Below are 22,359 nucleotides of genomic sequence, written 5' to 3'. Positions count from 1 at the left end.
GGCGAGCGCTTCACGGCGTAGCCTGCGTCCGGCCTTGCCAGCTGACACCAACCCTAACGCAAGGGGGACGTGGGTAGGACTGTTCCGGTCCTCCCACCCCTGGGATGCCAGAGAAGAACTGCAAACAGAGTTAAAGAAGAAAAAAGAAAGAAAGGGAAGTATTGAAAAACACTCTGGTTCACTCCAGAAAACTCATGAACAAAAGCCACGAAGAGAGCAAGTTCTCTCCGTCCTCTGGTCAGTTAAGCACTGGAGTTTGTAATGGGAGGATGTGGAGTTTGTATTGAGAGGATTTTCATCTGTTATTCTTGATTTTTGCAAATGGAAATCCTGTGGGCTTTAATTACACAGTAAAAAAAGATCATAAATACAGTGTTCATCTCCACTGCCAAATAAAAAACCCTAAAACCAAAACAAGATATTTAATGTACTACTTCACTGTGAAATTATTCAGAAACAATCCCCTGAAGATTTTATTCTGAAGTAAGCAAGAGATGCCAGCTCCAAGGATTTGTAAAAAAAAGTTTAGTAAATTCAACTACACAACTGTAAAAATGCTCTGCCTTCCATCTCAACTAGGGCTTATACAGTCAGATAGCTAATGCAAACTAGCTGCCTTGATTAAAAAAAAAAATCCAGATACATAGGCTATATTTTAATAGCAACATGAGTTAATAATCATTAATATGATTTGAAGTTCTCCTTAAAATATTACACCAACTAATTCCACTTAAAAGGGCATTATAAAAGGGATATAATAAATAAAGGGATTAAACTGCGCCTATGCAAATTTTTATGAGCATCTCAAGATTTGTTCAGTGAAATGGAGGCAGGATACTAGAGAGAAACAGAAAACTAGTTACACAATCCACACTTCACAATGACCTCTGGGATACAGCAGATATTCTGATCAAACGTAAATTTCATGCTGCTAATGTTTTAATTTCATTGAAGTCATTATTGAAGGGATAAAAGGGGGGGAGGAATCATGAAGAAAGTGTTTCTTGGAGATACTGCACAATCCATTAGAGAGAAAAAGCATACTCTGGTTTCTAGTCCCATCTGGTTTACAAACTGGCTTTAGGATCAGGCTAAATTCATTGGAGCTGCAAAAGTGCTCTGAAAAGTCACTTTCTATTAAAACTGACACGGAACAACACCCTTTACCTCTGTGCAATACACAGTGTCACTGAAGATGCTCAAAGGCCTCTTCAGAAATGGCCTTTTAAAATGCCTTCCAATCCAGTGTGGTGGCCAAGGTAAGGAGGCTAGCACAGAGACTGTGAAATCCAACACAAGAACTAGATTTAATTTCACAAAGGATTAAGCAAGTCAAAGATAAGAGAACTGTGAACATAAGCAGTTTTTTCTTTACCAACTACTAGCTCACATTCCTTTACAGGGGTGTCTGAAATTAAGAAGGCAATGGGAAATTTGAATGGAATTTTAAACATGACACAAGGACACAATATTCTCTACACATCTCTGTTACACTAAATCAATGTCATATTAAATCTATGATTGTTCTCAGAAAATGTTTTAAGAAAAAAATCCATTTTATTGGTGACCTCCGCACATCACTATCAGCGGTGAAAATCTTGGGCTCAGCAAGGTTTCTAAAAGGATCAGGCAGAAAAGACCCTGCTTTGGTCACAACTGTTACAGTGGGTGATGTGTTGGAGCTAATGGACAGGGAAGTTCTGTGACCGAAGTTAGCATACCAATGGAGGTAATTCAGAAAAAGTGGGAAAAACGCTTTCAAAAACTGTCAAGCAGACAGTGTGATCCTCCTCCAGTTACTGAAGTGGCAGACTCACCTCCTATTTCACTGTTGTTTTGTTCCTCCACATCTGGTAACAGCTGGCCACAATTTAGTCTTCTTAGATAGCATGAAAATACACCATGAAAGAGATGGATGGGAATCTGCACAAGTTCTGAACATTCTTCTAAGTAGATTTTAAAAGATTATTTTGAACCTACATGCTTATTGTAATTTCTACAAAGCTAGATGTTTTCTTCAAGGGCGCTTTTTCCATAGACAATTTCTAGTTATTTACTAAACTAAGTATTATCCATTATATGCAAATTTCTAAACTTATTTCAAAAAGGTTTCTCTAAGTTCTATTCATTCAAGAAAATAAGCTGAGAAAAGTACAATTCTGTTCAGAGTTACTATTCCTGAATATTACCGTCATATACCTAATTTTGCCTCCACTAAGTAAGCAAACTTATAGAAGAGCAATCACTAGTTAGGAAGCAAAGTACCAGCTGCATATTATTTTAAAGTTATTGTTAACCAAAACTACTACAAATTTGCAAAGAAATACAATGCAGGCCAATTCAGTGAGTTTTTTCAACTGCCAAAATAAATCTCTAAACAAGTAATTCCTAGAAACTAGGCTAAGGAGTTCAGTAATGAGCACTGATGTTAAAACATCAAGAAGCCAATCTGAAGAAACACAAAGATAAATCCACTGTACCAAGGAATCAATAGGATGTAAAAACTCTAAACGTGTTCTGTGAGCACCTAAAATTTAGAAAAAAAAAAAAAATAAAATGTTGGAACTGACTGCTTCACAACATATCCTGGACTCCCTGGGATCTCCTGACAATCAAGAAATGCCCCATAGGCAGTAAAGCAGAGTATGCAGCAAGGCTGCGTGAAGGCACAACCCACAAATGGTAAATTCAAAAGAGCCTTGCAACGTGCTGAAAATACAAGCATGATATACGGTCCCAGTGATCACCAACACCAGCTAGGGGTCCACACAATCTACCAGCTTCTGACCGTAGCCACAACCAGGTTGTGCCTCACATCCTGCTTCCACATTACTTGGGAGGATTTTTCTCCCTCTTACTCCTGTTTGCCTGTCCACCATATCCAACAATCACTCAACCTTATTGATGAGGAAGCAAGTTCTCCACTTCAAAACTTCCAGTGTTCACTGAACAGTTGGGTAAAAATGCACAGGTGGGTTGTTCTTGCAGGTCATTACTAAATCTTCTTAAAAAATTGCACAGAACTGCAGGAACTGTGATAAAATGTAGCAAGGGGACTAAGACCATCAATATGTTTCACTAACCCAAATAGGAGCAGAGGATATTAATAACTGTTAGTGTTGCTGTCTTACCTGAAAATCAAATTGGTGAGCTATAATTAATGAATAATTCTCCATTTATCTGAATCACGTAGGGTCGATTAATAGTATCTGAAGTTCTTTATTATAGACGGGGTTTTTTTGCAATGTTCTCAAGAAACTGAGCAACAAAATTTTCTACATTCTCCAAGAGCAATGTTTAATACCTAGCTAAGTAGCTCAATACACAATACACAATCTCCTCAAATGAAATTTTCTTGTGGAAAAAAAAAAGGTGCACCAAGATAAAAACACATCAACATAAGGATGTTGGAAAGAGGTAAAGTATTAAGCTAATTTACAAAAAAAAATAAAATAAAATAAAAAATATGAAAAAGCTTATCTGGTTCCTACTAAACACTCACACACATGAAATTAAATGAAAGACTCTCAGATAAGATGTTCAACTGCCTCACAAGCCCACAGAGGCTTCACTGTTGAGATCACTATACAATATATAGTTCGCACAGCCTGAATCTGTCAAACTGTTTTTTGTTCTTGTCTTTTTCTGTTAATGCTAACCTTTTGATGTTCCATAAGCTTCTTGTCTTTTGCTGGTCTAATGGAAGAGAGAGAGAAACAAATACTAAAGCTTTCCATAGTCATAAATTCAGCGATTAGACCTGTCAGACCAATTGTTCTCCAAAACACTTAACTGATTTCCCTGTAACTCCTCTTTCCCAAGACAGCATCTTGGGAAACTGACCTCTTTTACACCACATACTGAGATTTGAGAGGGTTTTTTTTGATCAGTAAGATTGATTATACAGTATTCTCAGCCTACATAAGCTTTTATTTGGGAATAAGCCAGCCTACTGCACACTCACCAGCTTACATCTCAGTCTAACAGTTTTCAATGAATCTAGATGCAATTTGTGCAATTTTGTGCTCTATCATTTATGAACTGTCATATTACGCATACAGGCAAATACACCATGTAAGACTTAAGCTTTTCGAAGCAACGTTACAAGATGCCCTCACAGACAAACACGACCATACACACTGTATGCTGCACGACTTATGCAGATCAACTCTTCTTTGTTAGAGACATTCCAATGAGCTCCCAAAAGCAGAGACAGACTTTGCTGTCTGTATTCTGCTTCTAACAAAGGCAGCTTTGTTCAATCAGAAACGGCCTTGTCATTTATTAGAATGCTATCTTGGTGTTTCTGGAGAGCTTCCACTAAACATGTTCTAAGCCAAAGTTCCTAGACATAGGCTCGAAGCAATTTTGACTAAACACTGTGTTTTTATCAGTGCATGCTCTTCAGCTCGCTAAACTTTTGTCTGGGTGACCAAAATGACTGATAGCTACAACCATACATTTATACTCAATTTTTTTATTTTATATATTTAAGAAAAGGAAAGGCTGCTTAAAATATAGCATATACTGAGACCCAAATGTTTTTGAAAGAAAAGGGTAGTTTTTCCTACTATCTTAAATGGGAAGTGATAGTTTGAAAATATAGAGAAAAAAAGTTTTTATTTTAAAACCACTTTCATTATTTGCACCAGTGAGGTTGTAGAAAACCAGCACATGGGTTTTGTTACAGTTTAGTAAGATTGCATAAGTCAGGAAATAAAATATGCCTGAAGTCTGAACGGGAGTTACGAATTCTCTTTTTACTCTGAGTTCTAAAAAAAACAAGTTCTTGAGCCATTAGACTTTCCAGACAAGAAAGAATTAAGATTATAATTTTAGGCTGGTGTGGTATTTTTCAGTTTTTTTCTCCCCTCCCACTTCCTTTGAAGACTATTAATCAAAGGGGTTTTAAAAATTCTCCTAAAAATGTTGTTTTTTTCCTCCACCCTGTCTCTACTTTAAATAGTTCAAGTGAGACTTTTAAAGTGGATTTAACAGTTTGGAAGGCTCATTCACTGAAAATACAGGAAAACCCAAACAAACACTATTCACATAGCTATACTAATATGTTCAACTGTGTCTTACACAAACAATTCAAAGAAACAGCTAAGTTTCCAAGCAACCTGAGCTTCTGCTTTCTATTTAACTATTTAGAAAAGGTGCCAATTACTCCGTAATACATGAGTGCTTCTGTAATATCTACATTTGTCCAGTAAAAACTGAGCTCACGATACCTTATTTTCATGCACACAATTCACGTTTTAGATAAGCAGTCGCCTTTAAAAAGTACCATTCCTTGAAAATAAGGACTTGGATAACCTGCACTCTCTGACAACACTGCTGCTGTGCAACCCTCTCATTCCTGTGGTGGCTGTGGATTCAGAGAATACCCGGCCTCTGCAACACGATCTCTATTATAAGAAAAAGAGAAGCAAAAAGGAAAAGGAGGGTGCGGAAATGTAGGTATATGGAATTAGTCCAAATGTGCGGCTATTACACATATTAAATGAAACAGGACAAAAGAAAAAGAAACAAAGGAAAGCTGAAAAGGACTGACTCCAGAAATATTCCTAGTTTGACAGATTACTTGTCCAATCATTAGCCTAATTTCTGAAATAACGCTAATAATTTTTGTTTTACAGAGAAAGAGAGATACATTTAAAAGTTATACAATGTTAAGGTTAAGAAGAACAGTCAGTATCTTAACTATGCTATGCACATCCTTTAGCCAGTGTTTGATATCAAGCTAGAAAACTAGAAGATATGGAGTAAAGAAAGTACAGACATTTGGGGGTTTTAGTTATGTAGGTCACAGCAATTTACCTACTGATACTGCTACATAACCAGGCTAGGGTAATGCACAAATTACAACAAAGCAAATCTTCATTAAATAAGTGATTGAGGAGTTGGAAGTCTTTGTAACTCTGAAGTACACTGCGAGTGCACATACATATGCATACCCCACATTGAATAATACAGGCTGTAATTATTATCAATGCTCAGACAAGCTTCTCAGCATTCGTATCATGTAAGTTATGTAAACATTTCCTTTTCATTTAGTCACTATTTGTACTGTATCTATTTCTCTCATTAATAACTATGCCCTAAAGAAAATTACCCTGCCCCCTCCCCCCCGACGACTCCCCCCACAAATGCACAGCAGATCTGAGGAGAAGTCATGTGTCCCTTCAGAAGAAATACAAGTCTCCCTTGCCAGGTGCTATGGCATGCACAGCACTGTTCATAAACGGTAACATGCCTATGCTGTTTACATAAAAGATACCACAGTCACACAGTATGCTGCACATTGAGTACTAAGCACAAAGTAAACAATGATTCAACTGATTAAGGAAAAACACTGGCAAGAGTCAGTCCTTAAGGAAACACACGAAATTCTTGCGCAATTTTTAGCAGTTTAATACAGGCAAACACTGTAAAGACTAGGTATGACTGTTTAATATATCAACATCTAGCTCAAAAACTATTTAGATTTAAAGCATGCTCATTTCTACTACAATATACTATGTTCCTCACTTCTCCACAAATTTTCAGAGAAATTAATACCATACCTATCCCATTTAAAGTAAGCTAAAACATTGCCCTACGCAGTATATATCTATACAATTCCTGAAAACAAAAACTAATTAACTCTGAAGAGCAACAGCAGTCCTGGAACATGTCCTCACAGCAAGCCTCAAGGCACCCACTGTCTTTGAGATGCATTGCTGCAATATGCTTGGAGATCCTAACACAGTTGCAAGGTGAGTCTGTCAAACTCATGTACATGTTCATGGTTATTTGTCTTTTCCATCTCCAAATAGTGTGGTAGTTTTGGAAGCAATGGTTACCACTCCAAAACGACCTGAGATTCAAACAAGAAACTAACTTTTAAGTTCAAATGGTTAGGAAAATACACACTGGATATTTCTAGTCCAGCCTACCTGTAAGAGCTCTCTGCTAAATCAATACAGCCATAAAAGTAAACTATCGTTCTATTTGAAAAATACAGTGTACACTGGCAAGAAAAGCTAGGATTTTTCCCAAACATGAGCAAGATGCTTCTCAGAATGAGTAAATAAGGCACAGTGTCAGCCTCCAAATACTAGCCTATGCCACACATAGCACTCAAAGCTCTACTATCCAAGGAGTTCTCATCAGGTATACGGAGAAAATCCAATCTGAAGATACAAGGGCTTGTTCATTCATATCACAAAAAGAGAATCTACAGTTAGTAAAGTATCAAAGTTTCATAAATAAAGCTGTTTTAAAAAACAAACAAACAAAAAAACACTTTCTCAGGGCCTGAACAATTAATTCAATTCTATGTTCAAGCCTCAGGAATGCATAAGCCATCCAGTGAAGATATACTGCATCACTTTCTTGATCATGTACCCAAACAAATTACAGACAGCCTAGAGTAGTTTCAGTGATTGGACCACACGTTACTGAAGTTTAAACTTGTTCCAAGGAGCCATTATGTCAGTTTGGAAGCAGCTCAGAGAACTTTAGATCTCTTGACTTCCTTGAAGAAAGCCAGCTTTGAAGGTTCAACACATGGCCATCTCCAGTTTTCTACTGCACTTCTCTGCAGGAGTTTCTAACTTTGCAAAGCTGACAGAAAAAGTGTGTGCCTCTGCCTCAGTTCTCTGCCCACTGCAGCAGCAAATTGCTGCTCCCATCACATGGCAACATGAGAGAAAAACAGCAGCAGCAGCAAATTATTTCTCCATCTAGCTAATTCTGACTGTCAGTTCTACTGTGTTCCAAGTTACCTTAGTTGTTTACATTACATTAAGCAAATGTTTATCACTGTACAGCATATGTATTTTAGGGCTCTCAGAGCACAAAGAGTCAAATTCCATTCTAATTAAATTATAGCCCATAAAAACTCTGGCTGCGGATATTAACAAGGGCAAAATTTGACTTCACATTCTTAAGCTGTTGGGCCTAGCCTTTGGCTCCATTTGGTGGTACTAGTAAAGACACTGCTTCGTTTGTTATGTTTCATTACTTGTTTGAAAGATATTTTGACCACTACCAATCACCCATAGCTATAAAGGAAACAGAAAAAGGTTTTATATTTCTACACTTACTTTTTGCTTGCTTCATAAACATCTGTAATATTGGAGAAAAGGTGGTGGCTCTCTGTTTTGGTCATTGTGAGGCTCAGTTCTTTGGAATTTTTAAACATCCGGATCAGAATCTCCAGGCTCAGCAAATAAGAATGTTCAGAAGATATTACTTCAAAAATAGCCTGCAAAGGAGGGCGGGGAGGGGAAAAGACTTACTATTGATTATTTAAAAAAAAAAAAAAAACTAAAGAAAAGGTGGAAGAGGAGCTCAAAGAAGTATTTATATTTTTCTACCACTTGCCCTTACAAATATATAATATTGGTAAAAGCTATATTAAGACTTTTTAATGCAACTGCAAACAGGGTTTGAAGACAAAAAAAACCCTTAACACTAATTGTGATCACTCCCATTTGTACACAAAGTTTTTGAAGAAATACTGCCCATTTCTGTGGTCTGGTCAGAAGTTTCAAACCAGCTGTACTACTATTCACCAGCTACTATGTCCTTCTGGTCTTTTTAAAACTGAAGCGGTTAAGTTATTTGCTAGAGAACATGCTCAGTAACAGAACTCTGATTACCTAAACATCTGTGGAAAAACAAAATCCTTTGCAGAATTCAGGTTTTAGTCACATTTTAGCATTGACACACTGGTTACTTTTAAATTGCCAAGTTAGGAGCAAGCACATGAGAAGCTGAGATCTCTGCAGCAGGGGAGGAAGCTTGTGACAAAGAGGCAGAGCGGAGAGGAGGCAGTGGCAACCACTGTCCCCTTCAGTGATTAGTGACCAGACACGACAACCTCAAAAGAAAGGTGGACTCCTACTACATACACATGACTTCCCACACAAGCAACTTTCTCTGTTTTATCTCCTTTATCACCCCTACCACTTTCAGCACAAAGCCACTGTAACTTCCTTCAGCTGGCTGTCATACAAAGCAAACTTTTAGTAACTCCTGGACTGTGAAATGCATAGATCTGTTCATCTCTGATGCAGAAATCCATCCAGCTTCTAGACATCTTTTACCTTTCTAGACTTTTTTTTGCTGTTCATCTACTAGAGTTCTTACATGTATGTACAGCTTGGAAAAATAAGAACTAATCCTCATGAACCTCTTTTTCATAGCATCAGATGGCTTCACAGAGTCATACTTGTCATAAGAACTACTCTCTAGGCATTACGAACATAGAGTAATACCATCAGCAGAACTAATATAACTTTGTTCTCAATGTCACTAATGTTAATACTTGTACATACACTATCACATAACTTGCAATTAACTTTTCCAAGCATCCTCAAACCAAAGAAGAAATATGTATTTTAAATGCGACAGTGCAGACATGGTATTTAGAAAGGCTAATTGCTATGGCTCTACAAACAAGAGACTGAGCGAGAGGATTCTGCAGATGATAGACCACAGGAGGAATTCACTTAAATGCTCTGATATATTACCTAGAGAAACCATGCTCTTCTGTCATCGTGGATAAAGTTAAAAGAAACTATAGGCAAGCTGAAGGTATCTAAACACTTCCAACATCAACAGGGACACACCATGCCAGTGTGTGTGTGGGGGGGGGGGGGGGGGGGGGAAGGCATGAAGGAGGAAGAAAAACGGAAATTTCCCGAAATGAATTCAAGTCTAGTGAATTCTATTTTCACTAAGGTAAGCTTTTGATCAAAAGCAAGAGGTCCAATTTATTTTTCTAGCATATTTTGAGTCACATTGTTCTCAGATTGTGCTTCAAAAATGATTCTTGTCCTTCTGAAAAATCTTCTTCAAAGAACTGAGATTTTAATAATGAAATAACAGGCTTGGGATTTCTTAAAAAAAGAAAAAAAAGAAAAAAGAAAAAAGAAACTGCTCCACCTCAAGCCTTTAAAGGTTTATGCAGCGTAAAAAAATTTTATCAACTCTACAGAAAGCCTACCATACATACACAAAAAGGAAGTATAATTTATGTTAAGCTCCAAAATAGTTTCTCTGTCGTATTATCTAGCTAAAAAGTTGACAGAATCTGACTAGAGACACAGCAGCAGCAAAGTAACAGCTATTAATATACTATATGTTATTCCTAAGATGGCATACTTCTGTGCAAGATATGCAAAGGTGATGCTTAAAATGTTAAATTGCCTGTCTGCCAAATCCCTTAGCCAGAAATCTATAGAGTATGTATGTATGCTAGCCAATGACTGACAGTAAATCTGCCTACTCATTTGGCTAACAAAGGGCAGAAAGATATCTTAAAAGGGTATTTTGGCCTTTGCCCGTCAATTACATTTCCAATTTTCAGCCTCACTACACTTCTCTCAGCTGCACTCGCAGCGAAAGCATTTCCTCAAGACTGCTGCAGAGTTCCATGACTAATTGGTTCCTATCCAGACATTTTTCAACACCGGAGGAATATACAAACTTTATTATTATTATTTCCAGTTCGATGACAACAAGACTACATCAGCATAGTCAGAAAGAAACGGGACAAATAAAGATACTTTGCTTTTAATACTTTCTGTGAGGAATGAAAATGCATACTGAGTGTAGGATGAGAGAGAGTAGCATCTCCTTAAACACATTTCTAATAAAAAACAAAATAGGATGAAGTAACAATCATCTTGGCTTTAACATAGCTACCCTACATTAACAGACTGCAGGGGTATTTAGCAGCTGCTTGGAAGCAGTTTATGAATAACACCCAAAATCATATTATGGCTACTTCGCATTACATCAACATGAACAGATGTTTGAATCCTGATGGACAGCAAATACTCTACAGAACAACTGGGAGGCCAGGTGCATACATTTCTGTATGGTAATGCAAAGGGTACACACACACAAGGTTAAAGCTTCCAGTTTGCAGGAAGCTGAAGACGACCCATTGAAAAGTATTTCAGTTCAAATTAGTCTGTTTATACGATGCATTTTCCTTAGGCAAAAGATGCACAGAGATCCAACTCATTAATAAGTTACTGAAGATGGAATGCATAAGAACATCTGAAACTTTGACATTTGACCAAGGCATAAACCAAACACATTTTTCTGCAGTGATGATGTATTATGATAACAAAAGTAATCTGATGAATAATCTATAAAATGTTACATAAACCATACACAAAAAAATGAAGCTACTTCAAATACCACTTGATAGCACAATCACATCTTAAGAATATTTTCTTAGGATCCCTTTGAAAGGATGGACCTCTTTAACACTCAGGCTTGCAAACGTTCTGGTAACATTAAAAACTTTGCATCTGCAATGCCTCTGAAGAGCTTGTTCTCTTGGAAGGGATGTAAATATGACTTCAGGAAACATTGACTAAAGACTCCTAAAAGATACAGGAGGATTGAAATAAATACTTTGTGACCAACAGGAAGAGGCAAAAAAAGGCAGTACACATGACCTCAACTGCTGCACACTCTCCCCAAAAGAGCAAAACAAGACAGCAAAGGAGACGCAGGATTCTGAAGTAAAATGTCTAAATCTTGCATATGTAATACAAGATGTGTCTGTATTTCATGTCTAAACACAACAGTAGTAGGTCGCACAGCTAAATTAGTTTTTGAGGCTCGCTATATGCATGTCTATGAAATTCACAGAAAACCCAGACAGTTCCAATTTGGTTTGGTTCACCAAGGTATTTCCTGAAGTGAAAGGAAGATTTTGGAGGAAATTCACATGGCAGGCAGTTCTACAGTGCTGCTATTCCAAAATCCTTTTTCTCCACTGAAGGACATACCTCAGCAACTGAAGGTATGTAATAGCTGGCTAGGTCAGGCTATTCTTTTCAGCATCGCTCATTCACTCTGACATAGCCCCTGCAAGTAAGGAAAGAGGGGAAAGCAGATAAAGAGGACAAAAGCAGCAAAGAGGAGGGGGCAAGAGAGAAAGCCAGAGACAGACAGACAGCATATCTGACAGAGATGTAGCAACCACATAGTCAGGGTTGTTCACCGGATTAGTTACAATTGAGAAGCGCTGCAAAAAGCTTCTTCGTTCCTTACTGCCTTTACAAATTTATGTGTCATCTCCTCTCCTCTCTGAAAGCAGGACTGGTTTTCACCTGCCCAAATACAGCACACAACAGCCTCGGGTCTGGCTGCCTGATGCTGCTGAGTAGCCAGCAGCCAGGCTGTACTTGCTGGAATGCGCATATCTAGGAGCAACTCCTCCAGCAAGACCTGCAAAATGTTGGCAGGAGACCCAAAACAGAGATGTACACATATCAGCAACAGACCAATTTTGTTTCTTTATTCTCCATGGGGAGAGAGGTTATTTCACTCTAGGACACAGACCAAGTTGTCTCCTTATGAACAAACACATAAAATATTAAATTAGGCCTGCAGTCTATCCCTAAACAACCAGAAGAAACAAGTATAACTTTAAATGAGTACCTCCTGTCTCTTTCTTTCTTCCAGGCTGATAGTTTCTGATAATCCATTCTTCTTCACCTAAAATAAATCCAAATTTTATTTTTTAACACTTTTTGCAGGCAAATAGGATTTAAAAAAATATTAATAAATATCAATTGAAGTGACTTACTAAGAATTCAGCTAAAGAATCTGGTCACTTCAGAATGACAGCAATGAACTAGCGGAAATTAAAAAAAAAAAAAGAAGAAAAAACAACACCCCCACCCACCCAAAAAAAACCCCCAGCAGCAACTTCATAACATCAAATTTTGGATTCATACAAAGAACAAAACAGCACTAAAAACTATCATAGGACATACACAGAACTGCTACAGCAAAAGCATTCACAGTCAAATCATTGTCACCCTCATAACCTTAATGGATATTACACACACTCACCAAGGCACAGGAGTGATTTTCTCTTGTTAGTTTAGATTTCTTGATTTACATTCGTACAATATTGCCTGGTTCATTCTCTCAGTTGGCCTGGAACATTTTAGCATGCTCATTTGTAAAATAAACACATCTAAAGGCCATTTTTAGACAGGTAACTTGCTGACCAAAATTATTCTGGAGGATCTCTGTCTTTATCCTAAATAAACTCTGCAAAGTCTTAAGTAAATACTCCTGTGTTTCTAATATTCTCAGCCCTACAATGTCATCTCTTCTCCCTCTGCACTCTACATACAGAACAGCCAAGACAGGTTTGCCCCAGCTCTCCATACACAACCACAATGAATGCCAGTCTGATTTGCATCACTCCACAGCTCTGAGCCCCATGCTAAGCTACCCAGTTCCACACCAAAAGACCTCTCAAGTTTACTCTTTCTCAACGTGAATTGTCTGTGATGGGTCATTTAACAGATCATATAACAAAACAAAAATAAAATAGAAGGCCACGCGTCAAAGGAGGGACTGGCTTTATGTACTTCCTACAGGGCTCTCAAGCCCAGGGCCTCAGTCAGGAAGATCACCTGTATATGGTCTGCCAGACTGGGACTGAAAAAGAGGCCACTGCACAGCACCACCAGCATGAGAGATACCCTTCCACCCGTGGAGCAGTGAGCTGCAGGACCTGATTTTATGAGACCTAGTTCCTAATATGAGACATAACAGATGCACTTCCATTCTCCCATTTCTCCTTCAATAGCTCCTAGGGTACTACCACAGCACCAGCTTTTTCTTCTTCCACTTGTTCCCTGGAATTTTACAGGATACTTTATTTTACTCCTGCATATCAGTTACCACAAACCTGGATAGGAGGCTCAATAGTAAAGACAGCACAACATTAAGAGGTGCTGCACTTCTGCTGCACAGTATTATGTAGTTCATGCACACTACTTCATATTACATGCTTAAAAAGAGACAAGACATATTCAGATATATTAAAGCAATTGATCTTTTGCAGATACACTGCAGATTCCTATGCCTCTGCAAGTATACACTTCTGAGTACCAAGCAAGAACTAAGTAGATGTCTTTCTATTAAACGGAAGAAGTAAATTTTTCAATTAACAACCTGAAAGCTTTAAAGCACTCCCTAGGAAGTACAACGTCACTTTTTTTCTGGACGCCACTGAGGACTTTTCTAAAAATATGCTGACACAGGACATCCTTATGAATACATCCAAGAGATTTCAATGCTTCCTGTTAACACAGCAACTCTAAATTTCCAGTGAGGTCAACATGGCAACTGCTACATTAATGTTCCAAAAACCTAGCTGTGTTTCATGACCACCATTTTGTCATACATGATATATGCACACAAAGGTGCAAATATAAGTTCTTTTCTTAAGGATATGGCTTAACCTTATATTCTAAATTGATTTGTCTGTGTGTGTGTGTGCGCGTGTGCGTGCATGCAAGTATATCGAAAATTGACAGTGAAAATCATAAACCCTTCGCTCCTTTCCTCACTTGGAAATAAAACAACCATCTAACCAAGCATGCACAGTAATATATACTGCTATTATTTATAATAACTGAACATTGCATTTGTTGGAAAGTAAACACATTCAATATGCATAAGCGATATTTTTGATACTATCAATGTATACATCTGCTGGGAATCGTATATTTCCAAAAATATTGGAAGATGTTTTGGGAATATATTGTGGAAATACTGACCATTCCCCCAAAATTAAAATCTTAAGTTAACACATGAAGGTTGAAAGGAACAGAGATATCAATAAGCTAACTCAAAGCGATCATCTGCTCAGCCATTTCCAGCTGTCTAACAGGAATCCAAAGAGAAAGACTGTTTGAGAGACAAATTTGAAAGGTACTGGTTTAAACACCATACTATTAAGGAGCCTTAAAATGCTCTTTGAAAAGCTCAATCTTACTTTTGCATAGGTGGGAGCACTGCAGGAACACAGAAACACAGAGGAGGTTTTTTTTCCATTTATTATCAAAAAAGACTTGACAACTTCAAACATGAAGGTTTCTCTTCCTTTCTTCCTTTCATAAAGAAAGTCTAGTCAGAACTAAATTAGCTGCCAAAGAAATGTCCTGCAGAGATGGTGGATTCATTCCTTTCTCTTTCCCCTCCATTTCCTAGCACATTCACTGCTAACAAATACCCTGTACATATTATTGTCTTTCTTTCCTAACATGTTGAAGCTTAATACTTGGACATTTCATAACTGACCTCCTGTGACAATTCCACACTCACTTTTCGAATACACACTGCCAACATACAGTTCTTCTAGAAAACTGAACACAGACCCCACGAGGTTCACAGACTCCCACACTGTTTCCACAGTGCACTATCCTGCCCCATATACTTCCCCCTTCCAACCTTGTAAAACAAGTAAAGACACTGAACAAGTTTGTCATGCTCGAGAACAAGTTTGGTTTATAAGCATGAAATCTCAGTGGTTCTCTTAGTAGGATCTTCGTCACACTATTTTGGTCTTCAGACAAATTAGCAGCTAAATGTTCAAGAGTCCAAGTATTTTGGAAGAGATAACACCTAGTGATAGAAACTTCAGAAACATTAGTTTAACTAGAAGACAGCAGAAAACCAATCTGACTTCACTGGACACAAACTTTTGCAAAATTAAGCAAAATAAACTACATTTAGGTAACAGATTTCTTGAAAAAGAATTTGAAGCCAACCTTTTCAAATTTACATTGTATTGGCTTTATCTTAAACCATTCAATATAGAAAGTCAGTTCTTATAAACTGTCTTGTTAGACTACTGAAAAGCTACTCAAGGCAGCTAATCATAGCACAAGGAAGAGTACTTCAATTTTTTATAATTATTAAAGCTAAGAAGTATTCGTGTTTCACTACCCTGAACCGTAAGACAATCAACATCTTAAGATAGCTCTTATAAATGGGAAAGCAAATAGTAATAGAAGATTTTACCGGGTCTTAAAAACTAATTTGTAAGGGTATGCACAGTTAATGGCCCAAACTGTCACCTGTTCCAGGAGTTCATGTTGTGAGAGAACAACAACAAGAAAAATCCTTTCTTACGCTAGATATAGAGATGAGGTCTATAACATTCTATTAATTACAACAAAAGAAACCTTCATTTTATGGGTATCTTCCAGAAGCCATAGAGTTATCATAGTATAAAATTAACCAGAGAAACACAGAATTTTTATCCTTTCTTTAGCCTCAGAATCATGCATATTAACAAAGACTGTAGAACTATCAACCAGTATCATCAATTTTCCAGCTTATCAGCAGGGATGTTAGCAAGATTACAGTACCAATTAGAACAGCTGAATTCTACTCTGCTTAATTCTACTCTGATTAATGCTGTTACTGAGAAAAGAAAAACACTGCATATACTAAATAGAAGATTGTACTAAGGATAGCAGAATACCACTGTCTACAGAGAGCTTCTGTTTTTAAGGGTTTCCATTAAATAAATGCAGTCAAATCAACTTCGGAGTTGGCTTGCAGCAATTCATATCAGTTTAACAGAAACTTGATCATAACTAATTGAAGCTCTTCTTTAAAGGAATTCACCCTTTTAGTGAATTCACTCCCCCTTTATTTTTAAATAAGCAAATTTGTGTCTTGAACAAAAATGAGTCTAAAATGAACTTTCTCAATTGTACTGCTTCCTGCATAAAGCAAAAATCAATAAATGATCAAGATTTCCATGTCCTTGTGAAATGAAAAATAAAATTTAGGGAAAAGTAAACAGAAAGAAAGGACTAGACGCTATTTAAGGTTTGATCCTGTGAGGATTTAAGCCTATCTTTTTCAGGCTATCTGAAACTACCTTGCTCAAAACAGCCACATACTGTAATCGGTGTTCGTTTAAGTCCTGTTCTTCCAAGGACCTGCACTGGTATGGCTAGAAAACACCCGATCTAGACAAGGCCTGAGCACTCATCTCTGAGGACTATGGAAAATACAAAGTCAGGCTCTTAAAGAGAAACAAAAGATGCAGGTTTGATTATTTCAGTATAGATTTTAAGAAAGACAAGAAACATATCTTAATGCGTAAGCACATAAGGCAACTTTTGAAACCTAAAGATTACCAGAAATACAAATTCTTGTGCATTTCAAAGTTTTATTTATTCTACATACAAACTACTACTTCCTTGGTAATTTCAAGGCACATGAAATTGCGTGGCCACATGAACCTACAAATACTTCTGCTAGTAAAAGAATAAGGGAGATGTCAGGATGGGAACAAGTAACCCCAGGGACACTTGTTCTGGCAGAATCATCTGTTTGTACTTACTAAAAATGACCGAGACAGCATGATTTCAAGTTTCTTTAGGCTGTTGGGCTAAACCTGAACACAACTTCAACTGAGTTCTCAGGAATTGGATTAGTAATATTTGAGCAGTAGCAAATTTGATGGTAACAGAAGACTTAAAAATATGAAGTATTTTGGGAGAGAAAAGAAGATGACAAACTTCAGCTGAAAACTTCAGTAACACGTAAACAAGCGTGCTTCAATACATTCCTAGATACTCTGTTTTTGTCTCCCTATGTAATGATCAAATACTCACAACGGACAGCTGACTCCATGTTGATCTCAAGGGCTTATAGTGAAGGACAATCTTTTCATCTGATTTCTGCTCTCGGGGCTCAGACTCTTCATCAGAATCTATATCCAGAGCTTTTTCTTTATAGTTCTGATATAATACAGCATTTTCTATAAAACAACAATAGTATGTCATTAATTGCCAGAAAGTTAGCTTATTTGCTTTCATAAAAATTATAAGCAACATTTAAACAATGAAATAAAGCAAAATGTCAGTGTGCTGTTCACAAACTCCAAAGGACAAAGATAGTATCTTATTTAGGATGGACAATGGCAGAGTACAGTAACAATGGATCACTGTACCAGTACTAGAAAAGATCCTGCTGACTGAATTAAAAAACAGATGTGTTCTTTGTCAAGAAAAAAAAAAAGAAACAAAAAAATAGAAAAATTTATCTTCTTTGGTTTGTTGTATGTTTCATAATTAGCCAGCAATTTAAAAACAGAACAAGTGTATCAGTAGAACACTATCACTACTCCAGAGGTCTAGCTGTTTTAATATAGAAGACCATTATAAATCCACTACCCACGCTGATTTCTATTCCCAGTGTTAAACGCTGTCTTCACATTTCACTAAGAGAAGAGAATGATCCAAATTTCAGAAGTTTTGAAGTCAGAATTATTCCAAATAGAAATCACAAAGCACAATAAACATTTAACTCCTTGTGTGAATAAGCATGAAGCTTATGAACCTTAAAACTAATCACATTTGTTATCTGTTCAGTACTACCACTATTAATTCACCAACACCAATGCAAGGAAACACAGGTATGCAAAATATCCTTTCCACTTCTCAACCTCCTTGATCACATTTTTCACAAGCACATTGAAAAAGACAGAGAAAATTAAGACCAGAATAACCTATTGCGAGATTAAACTGCTATGCAAGAAAGCTCTGCAAGGTACTTCAGAGACAGGCCACATTTTGGACAATATCCGATTTTCCCTTTATGGGAGGAAAGATTAAAAGATTCAGCTATTCTATGCACAGATAGAGCTTTAAGTTTTTATACCAGTCTGGGCAGGTCTGTTTTACCTCTTCTGACTACACAGCCCCAGTAGATCATTGTACAAGGTTTGACCTTTTATAGAAGTAGCATATATGTATTTGTTTTTTGGAATGTTCCTACAGAATTTACGTATTTCAGAAGACAGGAAATTGTAAATAGTAATGGAATTCTGAAAAGTATTACACAAAAAGTTATTACTTGGGTTTGGTTCAAGATAAAAGCGAACAATTGAAAGAGCGTCTTGAGATATCATTAGGAGAGAATGTGAGAAAAAGATGGAAAAAAAGATTGAGAGATACGCAAGTAAGACACTGTTCTGAAAATAGAGACAAGTGGAAGATAACACAGCAGCTCGGATGACCTTAAGGGGGCATGAAGCAGGGAAAAGTCAAGAGAGCAACAGTTACTATAATGAAGCTACTACCACACATCCACAGACTCACAACCAGGAAGGAAGCATTTTTCTTGCTGAAATACAGGGAAAAGCAGCACACTTGGTAAAGCTCAATACTAGTGACTAACATAAAAGAACTGAAACATGGGCACTGTTTTTCTGACACCTGTGCTTAAAGTCTTGGTAGCAAGAAAAGGAAAGGATTACTAAGGTAAGGCCTTCACCCCAGCTGCCTTAGCATTCTTACCCTACAAGGAACAGGGGGAAACAGCTGCATTAACCTGACATCAGATGCCAGAACTGTCATGCTCTGAGTTTAAGTGGTGAGCCCAAGCCCATAAGCTGATCCAGAAAAGCTAAGCCTTACATCTGGAAAGAGTCGCAGGGAATAGGCCACAAAAACTGTCCCAACGCAGAAGAGCCTTATTTATGTAATTCTAGAGAACCAACAGGGTTGAGATAGCGTATCAATCAATTGATGCTTTCAGAGTAATAGATGTTTGAGAAAAAACCCTTCAAACAAAACCACACTTGTAACCTGCCATTCTCTATTCTTTATAAAACTGCTCTAAGCGTGTATTGCCAAAACTGTAGGCCAGTATTTTAGTCAACTTACTGAAAACCAAGTACTCTGTTCCAGTATTAAAGAACTGTAAAAAATGATCTTGAAGTTCATTTCTCTTGTGATTTTAACGTATCATCAAGTCTGTACTGAAAAGGTCTTACCTTCCCCATCAAACGTCCCTTGTCCCTTCAGCGTTTTCTTCTAATAATTTTAACAGGGAAGAGACACATAAACATTAAAAGAAGAATGCAAAATAACGAACAGTAACAACAGCTCTTATTTTATCTGATACTAAGGCACGAAACTAATAATTCCTAATCTATAAACTTTTGACGTTGGAAAAATATTAATGACAACAATTGTTTCATCAAATAGTGTAAAGCTACTCTAGATTTTTCTTCTCTCATATATTGTTTATTCATATTTGCCCCAAATGCTTCACATCCACTATGTTTTTCAAAGCATTATACATATGAGCTTTACAAGAGTTCAGTGAACTTCCAACTCATTTCACAGGCTCTGGGCTCTCCTGCAAGTACACAACATACATGTCTGAGCAGCCGTCTCTTTTCTCACTCTCTGCAGAGAACCACCACATTAAGTAAGCTGTAAACTAATTTTCTGAGATCAAAACAAAACCTTTGGAATAAAACAGATGTTTTATTGCAACAAATTGTATGATCTAAGAAGCTGATTAAAAAAAATGCTACTAATCAAGAGAGTTTTGCGTGTAAAGACAAGATAATGCCAAGGCATCCTATTAAGCACAACTTCTTGCTGCTTTTGATAAAGAAAGCCTACCACCAAAATCCCAAACAAACCCCTTACTCAGAAATAATTCGAAGTTCAATCTATTGCTATTTTGTCACTTGTGCCATTTTTGCAAGAACTTCCACACCCATAATTTTTAAATTTGGCTGAAAATTGTTATGAAGCTGATAATTATCTTAATAGCTACAGTTTTGGTCCTTTAGTTGAAGAATTTTATCACACAATTCTGAAACAGTGCAGAAATCAATAAATTAAGAATTGAACAACAAAAAATAAATGTAAGGTTACAACAACCTGATACAGCGTCAAGTAAAATATTATTTTAGTAGGTCTTCATAATTTAATTTTAATGCATTAATATTCAATATAAATTCACTGCTGCTGAAGGATTACAATCAAAAATGAAAAGCAGGCATTCTACTTCTACCCGCAGGCATTGAAAAAGCCACAAGAATATACTTTAAATGGCCTCTTTCAATTTAAAAATCCTACTCCAATTTTTAAAAATACCTTTAAAATAATGTCCCAAGTAAAGGGGTAAGGCAGAAGTTTATTTTTCTATTATGTCTACTATTATGTCTGTCTATTAAAGCAGGCAGGACTTTCTGAGCCAGTATGTCTCTCTCTCCTGTTCACTGGTTTTTGGGAAACAAGCTTTAAAAGACCAATTTGTTTGAGAAACGAAACCTATGTGGCCTGGGGAATCCAGCAGGAAATGTTAAGTATGCGTGAGGTTGCCATTAACGCATTACTGAGCTGACTGGATTTCAAGAGAATCGCCTCCCTAAAGCCTCTGCTGCTCCACTTCGAAAGCAGCACTTGATCCACGAGATTCATCAGTAACTAAGAAAGGTTTCTGGTAGCAAAAAGCAAATTGAAAAAAACCCCACACATTCACGGAAACACAGAGATTGCAAATCACAGCAGCGTGCAGTCTGTTACTTTCAAATCAACATCTCTCTCATCAGCCTAACTTACCTTCATCCTCCCCAAGCTAGAGAACTTCTCTTTATCTTCAACAACCGCTTTAAGGATTGGCTGAGACATTCTGTTTTTTTTCTTAAAACTAGAAGAACTGTCAAAGTCAACGCCGCTCACTACAGCCCTGCGGTAGGAGGTGGACCTCAGGCCGCGCCTCAGCGTCCCTGGGCTGCCCAGGTCCCCCTCCGCCTCCTCCTCGGCATCAGCTACCAAAGGCACACTAAGGCTTCCCACCATGCTGCGGACCTTGAGGACCCTCTTGCTCGCCTCAGCATTTTGGCTCCCGCTTTTGTTCGCCGCCCTCGTTTCAGAAGCCAGGCTCTTCGGGATGATCTGCTGCTTGCCCACTTTGTGCGCCGCGGGGCTGTTGGTGCTCAGCACTACGGACTGCACCTCCAGCAACTGGCCCGGGGCCGCTGGCGGCCGCCGGAGGGTTAAGGCGCGCTCCGGGCCAGCTGCCGGGGAAGGCAGCGGGGCCCGCAGCGCCGCCGGCCCCGCTCCCTCGGGGCGCCGGGCGGGCTGCGGCGGCGCGCCGGGGGCGCCGCCCGGGGGCGAGGCCCGGGGAGCCCCTGCCCCCTCCGGCCGGGCTGGCAGCCCCGGCGCGGCCGCAGGCCGGCCCGCGGCCGGGGCGCCGTCCTCCACGGGGAAGTCGGTGACCAGCACGCCGTTGGCGCTCCGGTAGCACCGGGCCCTCGGCTTGCTCCGGGCGGGCGAGCGGGCCGGCGGGATCGACCTCCTCTTCCACAGCGGCGCTGCGCCGCCGCCGGTCCGCGCCTCGCCCTCCCCGTCCATGGCGAGCGGCTCGCCGAGCGCCGGCGGAAGCGGCGGTGCCCGCGGCCGCCTCCGGGGCGCGGCGGGGGGCAGCGGGCGGCGGCGCCCGCGAGCCGCAGCGCCGGCCCGGGAGCGCGGCCCGGAGCGGAGCGGAGCCCTCCCACCTGCGCGCCGCGCCGCCCCGCTCACCTCCCGGCCGCCTCCGCGCCCCGCCGCTGCCCGCCGGGCTCGCGGCGCGGCGCGGCACGGCACGGCACGGCGCGGCACGGCGCGGCGCGGCAGGGAAACAAACCCCTGCAGCGCGGTCTCCCGCGGCAGCTTCAGTCCTTCCGGCACTCCAACTCCTTTTTTCAGACCGTACCAATTTCTG

At 39.0% G+C, this 22,359-nt stretch overlaps 1 protein-coding gene across 1 annotated transcript in view; it reads right to left on the bottom strand.

Moving 5' to 3' along the window:
- The window catches only part of ARHGEF26 (Rho guanine nucleotide exchange factor 26), a 60,826-nt gene extending 38,816 nt beyond the window's left edge, over positions 1-22,010 (bottom strand). Inside the window, exons 1-6 of the mRNA XM_062583003.1 lie at positions 21,861-22,010; positions 21,216-21,713; positions 19,628-19,667; positions 17,463-17,608; positions 12,460-12,516; positions 8,094-8,254 (exon numbers count right to left, since the gene is read on the bottom strand). Of these exons, the coding sequence (XP_062438987.1) occupies positions 8,094-8,254; positions 12,460-12,516; positions 17,463-17,608; positions 19,628-19,667; positions 21,216-21,713; positions 21,861-22,010 (1,052 nt within the window). The remainder of the gene's footprint in view (positions 1-8,093; positions 8,255-12,459; positions 12,517-17,462; positions 17,609-19,627; positions 19,668-21,215; positions 21,714-21,860) is intronic.
- Positions 22,011-22,359: the final 349 nt, after the last annotated feature.

This window comes from Rhea pennata, chromosome 9 (genome assembly GCF_028389875.1).
Source record: "Rhea pennata isolate bPtePen1 chromosome 9, bPtePen1.pri, whole genome shotgun sequence".
In the NCBI taxonomy this organism is placed as follows: Eukaryota; Metazoa; Chordata; class Aves; order Rheiformes; family Rheidae; genus Rhea; species Rhea pennata.
Note: the sequence above shows the minus strand (reverse complement) of the source record. Positions and strands in the feature narration are given on the sequence as shown.